This window comes from Trematomus bernacchii, unplaced genomic scaffold (assembly GCF_902827165.1).
Source record: "Trematomus bernacchii unplaced genomic scaffold, fTreBer1.1, whole genome shotgun sequence".
In the NCBI taxonomy this organism is placed as follows: Eukaryota; Metazoa; Chordata; class Actinopteri; order Perciformes; family Nototheniidae; genus Trematomus; species Trematomus bernacchii.
Window position 1 is genome coordinate 1,458,682 of NW_022987447.1, and position 18,013 is coordinate 1,476,694.

General features: G+C 41.2%; 2 protein-coding genes across 8 annotated transcripts in view; one reads left to right on the forward strand and one right to left on the reverse strand.

Moving 5' to 3' along the window:
* myt1b (myelin transcription factor 1b) overlaps window positions 1-10,809 on the reverse strand; it is a 139,985-nt gene extending 129,176 nt beyond the window's left edge. For 5 of the 7 annotated variants that reach the window (XM_034142564.1, XM_034142545.1, XM_034142553.1 and 2 more), the window contains exons 1-4: window positions 10,743-10,809; window positions 9,894-10,144; window positions 9,685-9,782; window positions 8,327-8,442 (exon numbers count right to left, since the gene is read on the reverse strand). In XM_034142564.1, the coding sequence (XP_033998455.1) occupies window positions 8,327-8,438 (112 nt within the window). In that variant the 5' untranslated portion in view covers window positions 8,439-8,442; window positions 9,685-9,782; window positions 9,894-10,144; window positions 10,743-10,809. Of the gene's footprint in view, window positions 1-8,326; window positions 8,455-8,835; window positions 9,651-9,684; window positions 9,783-9,893; window positions 10,145-10,742 lie in introns of those variants that run through there. The other 2 variants (XM_034142519.1, XM_034142527.1) reach the window with 2 other exon arrangements.
* Window positions 10,810-10,922: 113 nt separating this feature from the next.
* LOC117492455 (TBC1 domain family member 22B-like) overlaps window positions 10,923-18,013 on the forward strand; it is a 16,906-nt gene continuing 9,815 nt past the window's right edge. The window contains 3 exon segments of the mRNA XM_034142724.1: window positions 10,923-11,221; window positions 17,452-17,641; window positions 17,722-17,911. Of these exon segments, the coding sequence (XP_033998615.1) occupies window positions 11,166-11,221; window positions 17,452-17,641; window positions 17,722-17,911 (436 nt within the window). The 5' untranslated portion in view covers window positions 10,923-11,165.

The window sequence follows — 18,013 nt, forward strand, 5'->3', positions numbered from 1 at the left end:
CACACACACACACACACACACACACACACACACACACACACACACACACACACACACACACACACACACACACACACACACACAGTATAGGTGCACAATGAAAACCTCCTTTGCAGAACTTGACATATGGCGCACACAATTTCCCTCTCAATTTCAGATCCAACTCCCATAGACGTACTTGCACGCTGGCAAATTGCCCCCCTCCCCCCCTCCCTTCTCCTCCTGCTCCTCTTTCCTCATATCCCCATCTCTTTACCCCCCCCCCCTCCCAATTCACTCCTCTTTCTGAAAGTCATCTGCTCGCTAAGCAGTAAGCAACATTGCGGGCCGCTTGCAGAAATGAGAGTATACAAATGATTTGTGGCACAGGCGTCCCCACTGGCGCCAGCCTAGATGGCTGTGAGGAGGAAGAAGGGGGGGCATGGGGGTCCTGGGTGTGGGGGATAATGTCACTTTCACCTTGTGTTTCTCTAGCAGGCCCATGATGATCATTTTTTCCCATTTTCATCGCAAATTTGTTTCGGGCAAGGGCTAGCGGGGGAAGAGAGAGAGCAGGAGGGAGAGGTTGTGGGTGAGAGCGAGTCCCCTCTGCTTTGCTGAGTGGAGGGAGGGGGGGTAAACAAGAGAGAAAGGAGAGGAGGGTATATGTAGGGGGGGATGGAGCAAAGAGGAGAGAGGTGGTGGGCGCATCTGCACAGTGACCTTTTTCTGATCCAATCTCACTGATGAATCCTAATGAAGGATTTAATAAAATCACAGTTTACAATCTGTCTCTGCATCAAAGCGTGCAATCCAATTCAAAACACAGGCCCATCTACATTTCCAATATTGTTGCAAACCCATCAACCCCACCAAGCCCTTCCCTGAAAAATAAGTGGGCACACTTTGGTTGTGTGTGTGTGTGTGTGTGTGTGTGTGTGTGTGTGTGTGTGTGTGTGTGTGTGTGTGTGTGTGTGTGTGTGTGTGTGTGTGTGTGTGTGTGTGTGTGTGTGTGTGTGTGTGTGTGTGTGTGTGTGTGTGTGTGTGTGTGTGTGTGTGGGACACTGAAATTGGCCAGGCTGCAGAGTGAGCGGCTGGCACATTTGTTCCAGCTGTAGCCTAATGTCACAACTCGTCATATCCATTTGGTCTTCTAATGAGGCTAAAGTCAACAAGGTGCAGCATACATGAGTGGAATCTCTGCTGCCGCTCTGCGCTACATCAACACACAGGAGAGGAAGAGAGGGCAAAACACAGAGGAGAGAGCGGGAAATCATTTCGAACTTGATAATGAACACACACACTCTTCATACACATTGTCATATTGCGCTGACATTTCCCTGAAATGGAAAGGGCACACCTGTTACACTGTCAGAAAGCTTGAGAGCGTAAACAAGACAGATGGATGGATCAATGCAGCCGTTTGAATGTGGGTAAGTTGATGCAGTGAAGTGAAGGAGAGGGCCGACTGCTGGGAAGCAAAACACTGAGAAAAACTCAGTGAATACTTTGCAACAGGGACATCTGCTGGTGAAGAGTTGCAATAACAATACTCCTTCACAGCATTAAGCATGGGCCACACGGGCCACACCAGCAAACATGTGGACATCATGAAAAAGGGTTGCACATTCCCCCTATGTACTTCAGCAAGACAAACAATCAGAAGGGCTATCCACTGATTAACAATTGAATGATACAAAAGTATCAGACAATTGTTAATCTGGGGGGGAAAAAACGCTGATTATATAATTGGGGTTATTCAGTTTGTGCTTTAAGACAAATCGTTTTGGTTAACAGCTGCACACTAAGGACTTAAAGAATGTCTTCATTGTGACCTAATTCTAACTTATTTCCTGTCGTATACATCGGAAAAACCATCTTATAAAGGGTTTAAAAAGTAAATGTACCAACTATAGAGGTCCACATGAATAATATTAGATTGATAAGACTATAAACATGTCTGTGTCAAACGTTTAAAGGAAGCAGTTGTTAACCAAATATGTCAAAGCTTGAATACACTAAAGTGATGGGGACGTCAAAACAGGTTTACTCTTAAATGCATTTAATGTACGACCTTTATTTTCCCTTGTAATGTGTCTGTGTTAATATATATCTAATTAAATTCTTTCTTTTTTTTATAATTTAGTAGTTAGCGCCAGATACATTTAAGGCTATTTGGTTATTGTTAGGTGTTTTTATGTTATAATGTTTCAGTAAAATACATGAGATCTCAGCTATGCTAGATGTGTTAGATATAGGGTATAATTATACGTATAATAAATACTTTATGTTTAGTGTCTCAGCCCCCATTCTAAAGCTTCTTTTTATCAGGGTGTCTTATTTCACATATCTCCATTCTGTCTTATGATTGTGCTTTTTAAACTGTTTAAAACGTTGCTCTGATGTCTTTAGAGCTCAAACATGTTTGTGTCAAAAAACTGCAATACAAATATTATATATTACTATTAATATTTACTGACACACATTTGAACTAAAAGTTAAAATGACTGTTATTGAGTGACAATGTGTCTGGTGTTTTTGAAGAGGGCATAAATAAATGCAAGTATAATGAGTCCTTACCCCAAGTGAAGGAGTTCAAGTATCTCGGGGTCTTGTTCTCGAGTGAGGGTACAATGGAGTGTGAGATGGGCCGGAGAATCGGAGCAGCGGGAGCGGTATTGCAGTCGCTTTACCGCACCGTTGTAATGAAAAGGGAGCTGAGCCAGAAGGCAAAGCACTCTCTGTCTACCGGGCCATTTTCGTTCCTACCCTCACCTATGGCGCGTTTCCACTACAGCGCGGAGCACGGTTTAAGAGGGCTGTGACGTCAGCGGCCCGTCTTTGGTTGCGTTTCCACTTGGCCTAGTACCGGCCGGCGGGTCCTAATTCACAGTTTTTCTGGCCTCATAAAATCGTGGGTCTAGGGCCAGAGACAACGAGGCTGAGTCGGGCTGAGTATGCTAAACTAGAGAGAGAATCGCTGGCAAGAGGGCTACAACTACAACAAGATGGACATATTTGACCGTGATTTAATTGTAATACACGTTTCAAAATGATGCCGAAGTAACAACATACTGATACCGGTTAGTAAAAACCATGAATTAATGCTTTGACAAGTCTGCAGACAGACGGCAGGCGAAAAACCTTTTAAAATGCGTGTTTTCTAAATGGAGATTGGCTAAGCTAACGCAGTATATGCTTCGACCGTCCACACTCACAACAACGGCCTATACAGACATAAATAAACCAGTGACTGTATTCACCATGACACAGTCTGTGGTTTGTACTTGTTTAACTTTTGTCTAGTTTCTGAACATATATGAGGAGCTGAGCTCTGAGTGCTAACAGCTAACGGCTGTGTTGTTTTTCTGGGGTTCTCATTGAAGATGACGTCACGGCTCCGCCTACACTGCGTTACTATAGATACTGCCCCAGTTCCTAAACTGTAATGGAAATGCGCCATAAAGTGAGCCAGTCCTAACGAGGCCTAGCCATACCGAGCGAGGCCGTGTAGTGGAAACGCGCCACTACTGTATGGTCAGGGATCGGCAACCTGGTTACGTTGCCCCGTGCCACCATTGGCACGCGGTAACGTAACCAGTGGCACACTAGGAATAAGTGGAATAAGCGTGCAAAAATATTTTTAAAACATTTCGGATCCTGAACGAGACCGCCGCCAGAGCGCGTCTCCCCGTTACCTGCAGAAGGAAGCCATGCACGCAACGCAGCCCCACTCTCTTTAAGGCCGCTACACACCCACCTGAGACCAAAGAACGTGTACCGAAGGGGTCCCGACTTTTACGTCAGCTACGTCGCCTGCGTCGGCTACGCCGCCCGCCTACGCCGCCCGCCTACGCCGCCCGCCTACGAACACACCGCAAATACTTCAGTCGACGAGTGGCAATAACTGTCCTTACCAGCAGGCAGCGGTAGTGTGAACAGCCAATCAGAGTGATTGCTTGGGCCGACTTTCTCTGACCTTCTCTGACGCGAGAGGTGTGAAAAGGTGCCGTAAAGACACGACGGTGCGGGACACACTAACCTGAGTAGGGCGCCGCGAAGGCCCGACTGCCTCTGACGGCCTCTGACTCCCAAAATCGGGTTGGTGTGTAGCCAGCTTTACTCCAGTCGACTTGCTGCTGCTTTCCTCCATGGTGAAACGATCAGGGGTGAAGTGCTGCCGGAGCGCGCCGGCACTTCACAAATTGCATTACCCATAAGGAGCTGTACAAATGCCGCAGTTTTTGCGTGGCTGTGTCTTTAGTTGAAAGCCCGGTGGCGATCTGCTCATCTCTCATAGAAAATAATATGCTACACAGGGGCGGACTGTGTAGCATATGTGTGTTCTGGAGAATCACAGAACCAACGGTCGTCATTAATTATTATTATGCCGTTTAAACCAATTGTTTAAATTTGTTTAAACCGCATCATGTAAGTTGCGCTGACAGGTGAAAGAGGTCCACACACTGCTTCCCCGCAGCGAGGCTCCCTCCGCCCCCCCTGTTGACAGTTCACGAAAAGTCATTTAAAGCCTACACGGTTCATATGGACAAGCACCAAGACAAAACACATCCCGACACCCAGAGAACTAATTGGTAAACTAAACCTGCTCCAGAGCCTTCACCCAGGCTCGGATGAAATTACACAGATTACAACGCTTCACTGTTGTGATATGTTATTGATCCCTGTCCTCAAATAGTTTTTCCATTTGCCCCCCCTCACCAGGAAGAGTGAAGGCTCAGCTACACATCAGAGCCCATGGAGGGTATCTCAGCAGGGTGTGTGCTTGGTAACATGGAAACATATGCCTCTCTGGTTGAAGAGGAACTCACAACACCACCCTGCTGCCCGGAGCAGACCCCCCCCCCCCTACATCTGCACACCGTGTTAATGAATAACATAACTCCATCTGCACTGCATCCACAAAAACACGGAATGAAAGCCACGTTATAGATCAGTGGTACCTCTGAGGAATGGGTGCATTGATTGGATATGAGATCTAATGTGTGACTGCTGCCTGCATCTGAACAGCTGTAATTCCTCTGATTAGACTTCAGATTGCAATTACTTTGTGTATCGACAACACATGTTAATGAGACTGTTTGTGCCAGAATTCGACATGAACTGCATATATGGTTTAATACGGATGTTTAGGTGGTGAATATTGTGTGTGTGTGTGTGTGTGTGTGTGTGTGTGTGTGTGTGTGTGTGTGTGTGTGTGTGTGTGTGTGTGTGTGTGTGTGTGTGTGTGTGTGTGTGTGTGTGTGTGTGTGTGTGTGTGTGTGTGTGTGTGTGTGTGTGTGTGTGTGTCCAGAAGGCCTGAGTTGATCAGAGAGGAGCGACAGCTGTGCTACAAATCAGAGCCCATTTACTGGTGACAGAGTCATTAAAGCCTGCTCATCTCATAAAACACAATGCACATGGTCAAATACCATTCACTCCATTCACGCTCATAACTCAGTCCACTGGGCACACATGCTAACACACACACACAGGCACATGCACACACACACCCCCAGATGCACATGCAAACACAAAACCTCTAGCAAAGCTAAACCGAGTGTGTCATTTGGAATTACTATAGGGGGCGGCTTCCTATGTGTGTGTGTTGTTTGTGAATCCATAATAAGCAGGGTGATAACGACACAGAGGTAAAGATGGGTATTTGCTAAAAGCACAGTGGCAGTAAAAACACTTTGTCCAAGGTTTGTTTATTACGATAAGTGCACGCCATAAGACACATACTATATCCTCTCTTCTTTTTCTTATACTGTATAGCACAAATACACTGACTACATGCAGATTCATGCAAATATACTGCATGGATAAAATAAATGCACATCAACTATTGGCTTTTCCTTTCATGCACAGACCTGTGCTACATTTCTTTACAGCCATACTATAATTTCTCCTATAACAACCTCTCTCCTCTATATAATGGTTTTCTTGCATCTGTAAAAACGCCAGTGTTATAAAACACACTGCATACTAATAGAAAGTATATGTAATACGTTGTTCACATTGTAGTAGGCATGCTGTCAAAAAAATACACTGACTTTAATCTGTATTTTAATAGTGTGTATTCAATGGAGATACTCGATGTATACAACTTTGAATGATATGGATATTTCTACTGTTTTATATTAGAGTAATTTGTGTGCAATTACTTGTTTACATGCTGCTGTGACAAAATAATTTCCCAAATTGGGACCAATAAAAGTATATCAGAAAGAAAGAAAGAAAGAAAGAAAGAAAGAAAGAAAGAAAGAAACAGGTTTATTACCAAGTAGGTTAACACATAAGAGGAATTTTCCATGGCGTATATGGCGCATACATAAACACAGTTAAAGAACATCAATTGTAAGAAAATAAACAAAAATGTAAACATTATTTAAAAAATATAGAGCAATATTTACATGAAATATAGATATACCAAAAATATAAACAACAACCACAAAATGTTTGTAAAAATAATAGAATAAAATCAAATATCAGCAGTTTTGGTATGAAAAGTGGACAGCCGTGCAGATATTAAAAGAGGTTGCTTTGTGCAATTTGGGAGGGTTGTGCAGGACTGACTGTGATATCTATTCTATAAAGAAGTAAAAGTAGAATCTATTTATTGCTGCTCAAAGCAATGCAAAATATATGTATACCATTGCAGGATATAGAATCAGAGAATTACTTCAAACCTAATAACAATACTTCAAGAAGGGAAAGCAGAGAACACGTTGTTGAATGGTGCTGAAGGGCAGCGTGGGGCAGCTTCCCCTTCACACAGTCACACACCGCGCTACAAAGTGCTATCTGAGGATTAATGTGCCATAGGCGGGCACTGGGGGGTTAAAGCGGCCATGTGTGAGCTCACAGAAACCCCTGAGCTGAGGCGCTGCAGCAGCACGGTGAGAGAGAAATGTGTGTAATAGTTGTGACCAACGCGTGTTTAATGATCCACAAAAAAAACGCCATTTTAAAATGTTAAATATGGGTACACATCTTAGTATTCACAAAAAATCTATTCAGCCAATCAAATAAATGTAAAAACTATTTACAAATAAACACATCCTAATAAATGTCAGTATACTGTATATTTCCAACTCAAGGCACATTAGTAAAATAACATTTGCTTACGTAATACTACCTGTGCAATAAAATATCTCAACATATTATTGACATTTTGTGGTATTTATTTAGTGTGCACAGATCACATACCACATCTGCAAAAGTAGAAAAAGTACTCGGATCTTAAGTAAAAGTAAAAGTACTTAATTGTAAAATACTGTTACAAGTAAAAGCCTGGCATGCAAAATCAGACCTTAGTAAAAGTAAAAAATATACTCACATTTCGAAAGTAAAAGTAAAATTTGTGTGGGCCCATTTAAAATCATATATATAAAATAATAGATTAGGATTTTTGATGCATTCATGTCATAGCAACACAGCTTGCACAAGTGGAGCTCGTTTAAGTTATTTTCAATACTACTGCTGGATATATTAACATATATTTAAATGTCAATGTTTATTTATTAGTTTATTCATATTTTGTATTAGCTCATAACCTAAATCTAGAAAGTAACTAACTCAAGATGTTAGATAAATGTAATCTAACATACACGTACAACGTAACGTACAGTGTTGGCATCTAAAAAGTATTGGATTAAAAGCGTGAAATTAAAATACTCATGTAAAGTATTAGTATCTCAAAAATGCAATTGAGTACAGTACTTGAGTAAGTGTTCATTACATTCATCCACTGCACATCCACATGTAGATTATATTAATATGTGTTTAGTTTTGAGAGTGCTCCTCTTATCCACATATGCATGTTATATTTTGGAGCTCGTGGAAAATGAGGGTGTCCATCCATTAATTTGTACTATCTCTCAGAAACACGCAGCAGATCATCAGCATTTATCACATATACATCTGACATTATTCCCTTTTTTAGTACAGGATGTGCCACAACCAACACGAGTTTACTGTGGCTTTTATTACTATAGTGCAGTATGCAATGACTGTAGAGTAAGTTTGCTCATATACACACCACAAGTGTCACTGAGGTGAGGTCACTCCTGGGTGCACACAACAGGGGATTATTGCTGCACTCTGGAGAGTTGGTCTTTTTCTGTCATCTAAGTAGATAAACACAAAGTGTTCTGATAACAGGAAGATCATTACACCTTGCAACTACTTTGTTGGGGAAGACCACAAGTTCCAGGTGAAGCATGTAGGACTTATTCATGTAGACGTATCTGTATATTGCAGTTCAACAGTGATATGGCAGTGTATGATAGTCAGATGTTAAGAGGAGCACACAGATTCCCTCACAGGAAAACATTGGTCCTACCTTTCTCAGAGAATGCACCATCCTTCATGGCCTGGTCACAGTCAGAGAGTGGCAGCACAGCTGTGGATGACCCATTGACCTTGAGATGAAGAATTCCGCTATACATCACCATATGCCTGAAAAGGCAAAATAGGAAATATCAGGGTTTATTTTATCGTCAGCGACAGTGTAGCTATTTTTCTGACAGTAGTAATTACATTTCTCTAGTTGTGTCATTGTATGAGGTCCTCAGCATTTAAAAAATGGGTTGTTTACTCATATCATAAAAACAATGCTAACATGTGAGTGACTAATGTAGATGAACAAAGTATTAATTTAAAACGAGTAAAATATGTATTTAGAATTCATAAACAGGATTAAAACATTAATAAGCTGGTTTATAACTCACTATAATGCATGTATCTGCCTATAATTAATACATATTTAAACAGTGCTTTTAATTCTAAAGGGGGATTCAAAGTAGCTTTACTTTAGTTCACACAGTTGACTTAAAAAAAAAAAACACTTACCTCTTCTCACAAACGCTTTGAATAAACTCCCACTTAAAAGTTAGAAACTGACTTAACTTGAAACAATTTCTGTGCAAAAATGTAAAGGTTTAACTCCCCAAAGGTTCTGAACCGGAAAAAAGCTGTACAGCACAACAGACTTCAACACAAATTCAAAGTTGTTCTTAAAGAATGCTGTCGCAGTGGTTTGGACGACACTTTAGCATTCAGGAAGAGAAAAAGTCACAATGCTTTCCATTCAGGGTTGAGAGGGAGAACACAAGGGGGTTACACAAACCAAAATATAGCTGGGGGCTCAAACTCCACTGAGCATATGCCACGAGAAAACACATTATACACTTATTTACTGTCTTCAGTGTACACTAGAACAGCAAGCATGGCATTAAAATTAGGTTTAAAGTAGAAACAAGATCACATTTGCATTAAAACAGATACTTAGTAAATACCTAAGGAAGTAATGACTCAAAACTAAGGAATGAAAAAAGTAACCGTATGGTTCGACAGAAAAAAAAGTAAACGGTGCCCCGAGCCACTCCAGTAGTCCCACACATTTCCCCTTTGTCCTGCCCTGTGACTGTGTATCTCCCCCAGCCGACTACTTTCACACCACGGCTCTCCTCAGAGAGACAACCACACCAAAAGCATCGCAGTGGCAAAAAGTCACAAGATGCGCTTGAGGCAAGATTCTCTCTCAAAAAAAGAAAGGCATTGAAAGTAGATTATCCCAGAAATTGTGTGAATATAGCTATTCTCCATTCTTAACAGCAAGAGATCCACAACTAACATTTTGTTCCCTGCATGTAAAAATACTACAGTTGTACAGCGAGTAACCCAAGTATAAACTCTCACCTGGGTTTCGTCAGTTGAAGTTTGTTTGATGCTGGAGGAGGAGAACACAGGTGGGGAATTACAGTGATTTCCCTAAACAAACAGACACAGGAGAGCACCTGCAATTCAAATACACGCTGGCATGTAAAACAAAAATCAGGTCGACAAAAACTTAATTTGCATGCATTTGAATAGGGCAAAGGGACCTCAAAATGTTCTGTGTAAGTCACCTGGGTTCATTGGATCAAATAAACAATGATGGAAATATAGTGACTTAGTTCATTGAATGCGATCTGTTGATTTCACTTCGTGGCTACACATGATTCAGACTGTGATGCCTTCTGTGCTGTCAGCTTTCTGTTGTTCAACTCACTTTACAGTAAACAGGAGCTGGTTCAACTGGTTTCATTTTGAACCAAAGCTCTCTCATTGTAGAAGAAAATGCCTGCCCTAGTGTGGACAGAGGATGTAAGTGCAGCATCTGGAGAAAAAGAGAAGTCATTTATTAGCATCACAGTTTTGTTTTATTGTGCCGTTTTGAGATAATATATTCTTGATATAGCGTTATATCAACTATCCTATAATAATAATAATAATAATAATATATATATATAATATCAAAACTTTGTTTATAGAGAAGAGTAAAATGCTACTTGATGCACAAATATTACCATATTATCTAATAATATCATATAATACATCATACATGGAAGCAATTCTTCTGCAGAATTACTATTTTAACTTTTTATACTGTAAGTATATTTTGCTGATAATATTTATGTAATTTTGCCTTTACTTAAGATTTTGAATGCAGGACTTGTACTTGTAATAGCGTATTTCATCATTACTTTATTGGTACTTTTCAAAGAAACGGAATACTTCTTCCACCACCACTGGTGCTAACACCTATGACAGGTCACAGTGTATAATGGGGTGTAGCAACACCTGTCTTTCGGAAGGTCGACGGTTGCTAGCAAAATTGTTTGTTGTCAAGTTGTAGGAATTCATTTGACCTACCTAAAGCCAAACTTATTAACATCACGGAGGTGTCTGTCTACATGTCCTAACGAGGTATTTACCTTTGAACAGTAGTCTCCTTTAGAACAACAACAAACTTCTCCCTACCAGGATGAAGTTGTAAACATATTTGTTCCCCAGTGTCCCTCAATCTGTATCCCATTGTCTGTAAGCACCCTACCGTCACTCCACCTTCCCCTCCTATTGGCCACTGTCAGTGCACCTGTTCTACCAGCCCGCCAATCACACGCTTGGTTGGGGTGTGCTCCAAGATGGCGACTTCCAGGGCTCAGTATCAGACATCATCGCATAAGAAAGCTAAATATCACTATCTACCCGTGGTTTAAACTTCCTAACAGGCCGAAAATAAGGAGCCGAGTGGGGCTGAGTTGTCGCCAGTGAAACGCGGAAACAGTTCCCCTATGGTTTGTTCGTGTGAGGAGCCGGATTCGGTGTCGGTCTGAAGGAGGTTGTGTTATCCGAGTATGGCCACCGAGAACAGGATCAATTTTTGGAGGAGAAACGCAAAGGTTCCCGGCAGGTGAGTTTCTCTCACTCTCTTTTAATGTTACTTAACGAAACAGTGCTTATTTTACAGTGCTTCGGTGCGTTTCAGACGGACACTGTTAAATATGTAAATATATAATTAACAGTCAGTAGAGTTACATATCATATCATATAAACATGGTCTATCGTTGGCTTTAACAGACTCATAGTGAAGTATAGGAATACGATGTTAAGACAAAGCTTTTTAACTGACTTGAACGAAAACAAATTCAAACAACAAAAAGTAGCTCAAAGCTGACCATTAGTTGACCATTATGTAGTTGTGGGTTTTAATGTATTCACTTAACGACTTGTCAGACTCTTTCCACTGTCTGTTTGAGTGTGTATCTGTATAATAGCCTCCAGCTGAGAGAGACAGACCTCCATCTCTTTCTTCTCTGCGGTGTGTAACGCTCAGAGTGGAGCTGTCACGCCCGCCATATGCTTTCTCAGGCGGTGCTAAGAGGTGCTGACTCTCGTTATGGGCTGCTGTGGGCTAGCTGTTGAAATAGATGACACTGAAGGAAGCTCCACTATCTTGATAAAGATAACACTGCTGTAACATCAGTTAGTTCTCTCTATTTTGTAATCTCTTAATACGTTTTATTAGATGAGTCATAATGGAAGAAGTTAAATGATTACTATAGTGTTTTATTGATGACCCAGCAGCTAACACTTTGGGTTACAGGGTTAACGCTTGTTACAATCTAATTAATTGGTGTTAGGGAAAACATAGTATTATGTATTCGAAGAGGGAGAGATCATGACCATTGCTTTAATATAGGCCATAGCACCAGACTATTCCCAGCCTGTACAGCGTGCCCAATAGGATCATAGTCATTGATTGTAATCAATAGGGGACCTACAGGTATTCTCTTTTCTTGTATTCTCCTCACCTCCTCATGGAAAAATAGTGCTGCATCGATTTGTCAACAAATCAAATATATTAGTTATGTAAATTAGTCGATTAGCCAACTATTATGATTTATTATGATTTTGTAATATTTATAAAATATAGTATTGAACTAAATATCTTTGGGATTTTGAAGACATTTAAATGGGTCTGTTTGAGAAACTGGGATGGTCATTTACTAATTTTCTATACTTTCCTTCATTTCATGGACAAAATGAAGAATAATTTAATAGTGAAAAGGATCTGCATTTGAATGGATAATGAAAATAGTTGTTTATTGCAACCCTAATCGAACATGAGAACTCATCAGACTTGATTGATAAGAAAGGACCTGTGTTCATACTCAAGTGTTTTCCTGTGTACTTGCCTATGTGTCTTTATGACTCTGAGGGTTGTCCTGCCCTGGCAGACACGGTAGAGCAGGTTTGGGGGGGTTAGGGAAGTGTGTTTGGGAAATCTGAGAAGAGAGGATCTCTAAGGAGAGGGCGTTGCTTTTTTGTCACACACACTGATCTTTCTCAAACTGTGGTGGGTGGAAGGCTGGAAACACAAACACATGTTTGAACAGGAAAGCCAGCAGCTAGTCACCCTGCCTGTCCTTGAGCCGCTCCTGATAAAACCCAGCTGAGGCTGATAAAAAAGAGACTCTGGCACTGGCAGATAATGAGCAGGCCCAGTTCTTAGACACCAGGCTTACTGTCAGTTTATTCATGCAAATTATAGGAATTAGCCTGACAACGCTTAGCCTCGAGCGTGGGAGCCACCGTTTGACAGAGTCCACATTACTAGTGCTTCTATTTGTTGCTTTGTTGTGTTTACACAAAAGCCTCTGAGATACTTTGAACGAAGCGCTTATCATTAGTGACATTTCTGACACACTGACAGAGAGCATTTTTGGATAAAACGTCATATTAGATTCAGTGTTAGACCACCGCTCTGGTGAAATAAAGGAAAAGCTATTAATCAATTCCCTTTCCAAAATCTGTGAACATAATATTTATTTAAGAGTAGGCCTGCACAATTAATCAAAACTTTATCCAAATTGTAATATGTCTAAGAGCAAAATTCAAATTCGCAGAAGCATAATATTTTTTAAAGGCTAAATATGTGTTAAAATATCATTTTGAATTAAGTGTTTTCTACAGACTAGGCTCAATATATTTGTTTGGTACAGATCCACTTAAAAAATCATACCCTGATCATTTAAATATATTTTTCAATTAAAAACTTAAATAATGTTACAAAAATTATAATGTCAATTATATCACAATTGCAATATCAGTCAAAAATAATCGCTGTTTATTATTTTTCCACATCCTGCTTTAAAGAGTCTTCAATTTAAGACCTCAAACTACTTTCAGTTTCACAGTATCTTTGACCAAAAGCTGCCCTCCAGTTACAAATAGTTTTAAGAGTTAATGTTCTAAAGGCAAATTATTTGTTTACAAGACTGAAGCAAAGATCTAATTCTGGCTCTTACAGACGCAGATATTCCCATGCTGTGTAACCCCCAAACAACTGAAGGTTGAGTGTTGGGCATGCATTACTTAATCCAGTAAAGTGTTTAGTTTGAAGCCTTAAAGTGCACCTATCATGCTATTTTTAGGCAATAGCATAGGTCTCAGATATATACAAATATATAAAAAACATGTCTATGAAGTGTTTTGCTCAAAATACCAAACAGATCACCCATTCTAGCCATGCCTCATATCCCTCTATTTCACTTCCTGTTTCAAAAGTGCTGATTTTGGGTATAAAGCTTTAAAAAAATAAAAAATTGATAACAAATAAAAAAGGAGGGGGCTGAGCTCATGCGGGACCCGGCAGCTACTGTCTAAACTAAATGCTGCCGTGATGAAACGCCATATCATGGATTATCAAGGATTATTTCTGAAACAGTATGGAGCTCAAAGGCTTTCTCTCTTGCCGGTTATACCACAAGGTGAGTTCCTTTTTTATTTCCTGCTTCTTCACACACATGCTCTCCAGTACAGGTTAGCTCTGAGTGTTAGCGATGCTAATGTTACACCGGCCATATCACGTCCAAAACAGTCGGGCATTGTTTCTGATAGCAACTTTCTGATAGTGCCGTGGGTCCACATTTCCGATATTACGTCATATCGGACGCAAATCTGGATCAGCTCCGTTGTAGCCCCATCTTTAGAGATTTGGGTACGGAGGAAAGAGAGAGAGGGTTTTATTTTCTGACGCTGCGTGAGTTCCCCGACACACCGGGGACACATATTTATGTATAAAAGACATCAAAAAGTGCATTTTGCATGATAGGTCCCCTTTAATGTTTGAATGGCTGGAGACGCTGCTGCCCTTGGCTTTCCTTAAAGGAAAAGAGATAAGAACAGCAGTGTTGTTGGCATCTGTACCTCTGGCTAGGGCTGCTCAATTAATCGTATTTTAATCGCAATTACGATTATGGCTTGCAACGATTACGAAAACAACGTAATCGAAATAAAACAATTATTTTTTTATTATTATTATTAGTTTTCTTTTTTTTTTTAAGTTTTATTGGTTTTGCAGTTGAATTATTCTTAAAGTTCAGGGTAATCAACTGTTAAAAACATACTGTTAAAAAAAAAATTCTCCAATAGATGTTTTCAAAGTAAATCGATAATCGTTTTTAATAATTGTGATATCAATTATTGACCCAAATAATCGAGATTATGATTTTTGCCATAATCGAGCAGCCCTACCTCTGGCCCAGATCCCATCTTACAACTCTGGACTGTGTCTGCCTGAGCTCACTAGAGAGTTGGAAAGAAGCTCAGCGGAGAAAGAAGATTCTCACATCCGCCGAGCATAATGCCCACCACAGGGTGGTGAGGGGCACAGGGGCTGCACAAGCTGTCCCCCACTTCTGTTCACTACACACTTCAAACCCAGGCGGAATAACACGGAGTTTAGGTCATTTATTGATAGGGCTGTCAATGTTTTACCATGGTGTACTTTTCTGTTATTTAATTTTTACTTATTTAGTTTTCACAAAACAGTCAGTCAGACAGACAAAACAACGAATAAATAGGGACCGAAGGCCTTGGGTATAAGTAGTGGGGGGCATGGGTATGGAGGGACTTGTAGGTGAGGAGGTGGATCTTATATGATATGCAGGATTTGACCGGCAGCCAGTGGAGGTGGAAGAGGATGGGAGTGATGTGCTGTGCAGTTTTGAACATACTGGAGCCTGTCCAGGGATTTGTTGGGTACCCCGAACAGGACACCGTTGCAGTAGTCCAAGCGGGAGGTGACAAATGCATGTACTAAGGATTCTGCAACGGACTCCGAGAGTGACGGTCGGAGTCTGGCAATGTTCTTTAAGTGGAAAAAAGCAGATTTGGTGACGGACTTGACTTGGGAGTGGAAGGAAAGGGTGGAGTCAAAGATGACACCTAGGTTGCGGACTTCAGGAGATGGAGCAGCCGTCAACCTCCAGGATGAAGTCACCAACCTTCCGGAGCAGCGCCTTGGGTGCCACAACCATGAGCTCTGTTTTCTTGCTGTTAAGCTTGAGGAAATTTGATGACATCCAGGTTTTTATTTCATGCAGGCAGTTTACAAGGGACTGAGGGGGGAGCTGGGAGGATGGAGTAGTGCTGAGATAGATTTGGGTATCATCAGCATAGCAGTGGAAGTTGAGTCCATGATGGCGGATGATCTGGCCGAGGGGGAGCATGTAAATGGTGAACAGGAGGGGGCCAAGTAACGTGATATAGTTGTATGCTGTTTCTTAAGTTCTTAATTCTGTTTTAGGGACATTGTAACTGACGATAATAACTGAAAATAATGACAATTATAATGTATGATTTTGAATCAAAGCACATTTTCAAGCATCTATCAAAATGGCTCACTGTTAGAAGCTGGTCCACCACTCGTACTTCTTCTCAGATATGATCTCTCTTGCAGCAGGAAGCCACTGATATGGCCGCTGCATTCAGTGTGCCTTCAGTCATAAGTGCAGGTCTTTTGTAGCCATCCACTCACAGGCTGCAGTATACACATGGTGTGATGTCCTACAGAGCCACTTATGTCACACCTTATCCACTGCCCTGTTGTGCTTGTGCATGAGCAAACATTTTACCACATCTGAAGTGACCATTAGTGCAGTTCCATATCAATCCATTGAGGTAGGCCATGCCATAGGCTGCTTAAGGCTGGTATTGAGAAAGTAATGAATGAGAAATTTGATATAAAAAACATTTTGCATTTTTAACTTTGAGCGTATGTGTCCTCCTAATGTCAAACATCGACTACTTATTGATTCTGATTTGTTTTCTTCTCATGAATAATCTCTGTACTGTTGTAAATAACGTGCAGTACAGTATACTGACTTGTCTTTTTTTTGTCTGTGTAGCATGTAGATGTTGGCATTACTTAAACCGTGCACACTTTTTGCAGGTAATAATTCTGGGCACAGTGTGTATGACAACGTGCATAGTCAAAAAGTGTCACAGCTATGGGGAACTCTCCTCTGTAATCCTACGTTGTGTAATACTTGAACTGATTTTAAATTGATTTAGCAACTCATTGCAACAAGGGAAAGAATGTTTACTAAGAGCTTCACATACAAGGTCAGGACCATAGACTGATCAGGACCATAGACTGATCAGGACCATAGACTGATCAGGACCATAGACTGATCATGCACTTATTGTAAGTCGCTTTGGATAAAAGTGTCAGCTAAATGCAATGTAATGTAATGTAATGATCAGGACCATAGACTGGTCATGGCCATAGACTGATCAGGACGTGTCCTCTGAGTAATAATAAATGAGTACACATGCTGACTATTAGCGTGAGCTAGGTGAAAGACTTGGAAGCTCCATGTGTTTTCTGAACAGATGTGACAGCAGTTCACATGTCATCTTCTGCAGTGTACAACCAGTTTATGGAGCACAGCACCCCCCTCTCGACCCACGATTGCGTCGCACGTAAGTGCTGAACCCACCGTCTGTGGCTAACTCCCCACCTGACTGTATGACGTCACGTTACCCACATGGATGCATTTTATTTTTGTGTTTTTTTATTTTCTGTCTCCCATTTTTAACTTTGTTTTTCAGCAAGCTCTTCCATGCTTCAATAACTTGAACATTTGTGGATTGCATGCACCTGCACTGAACCTGCACTGAACCAGTGTGTCCTTAATTCAACCCATATAAGAGATTTCCTGTGTGCCATTGCCCTTTTCTTTTGCAGATTTTTTATTCGTTCTATGTAGCAGTACACCTACGTGTGAGTTGGTGAACCTCCCTTATTGTTTTTGTTTTTCTGTCTGATGGATCTCTCTGTCTGTACCTCTGCAGATATCCCAAAGACACAAAGCCCAAGTTCAACAATCTTAAGTCTAAAAAGGCCTCTAGCTTCCACGAGTTTGCTCGCAGCACCAATGATGCTTGGGACATCGACGAAGAGGAGGACGAAGATTTCCTCAGCACCCCTGCTCCAACTTTAAGCTCACCATCAGGCCATCACTCCACATCCACACAGGACCAGGTATCTACAATACGTCCTTTTCTACCGTGAGCACTGACATTGAGTTGGTGTGATATGAATGTAGATTTTCTGATGTGTTTCAGCAGCAGCAGCAGCAGCAGCAGATTCAAGCTGATGACACAGAAACGGGGGTGTCTGACAGACTGGCACCGCCCAGCACAGAGGCTCTAGACTTCCAGGATGTGCAGGAGGAGGATGCAGAGTACTGGGAACATGTCAATGGCAAGGTTGTCAAGTCTAGCAGCGACGCCCACCTCAACATGTCCTCAGGTACGTGGGTAATATGCTGCAGAAATGAATTGGAAATGAGACGTACTGAGATGTATTCATATTCAAGTTAGTGACAGGCTTTTTTCGGGCAGAGCTAATACT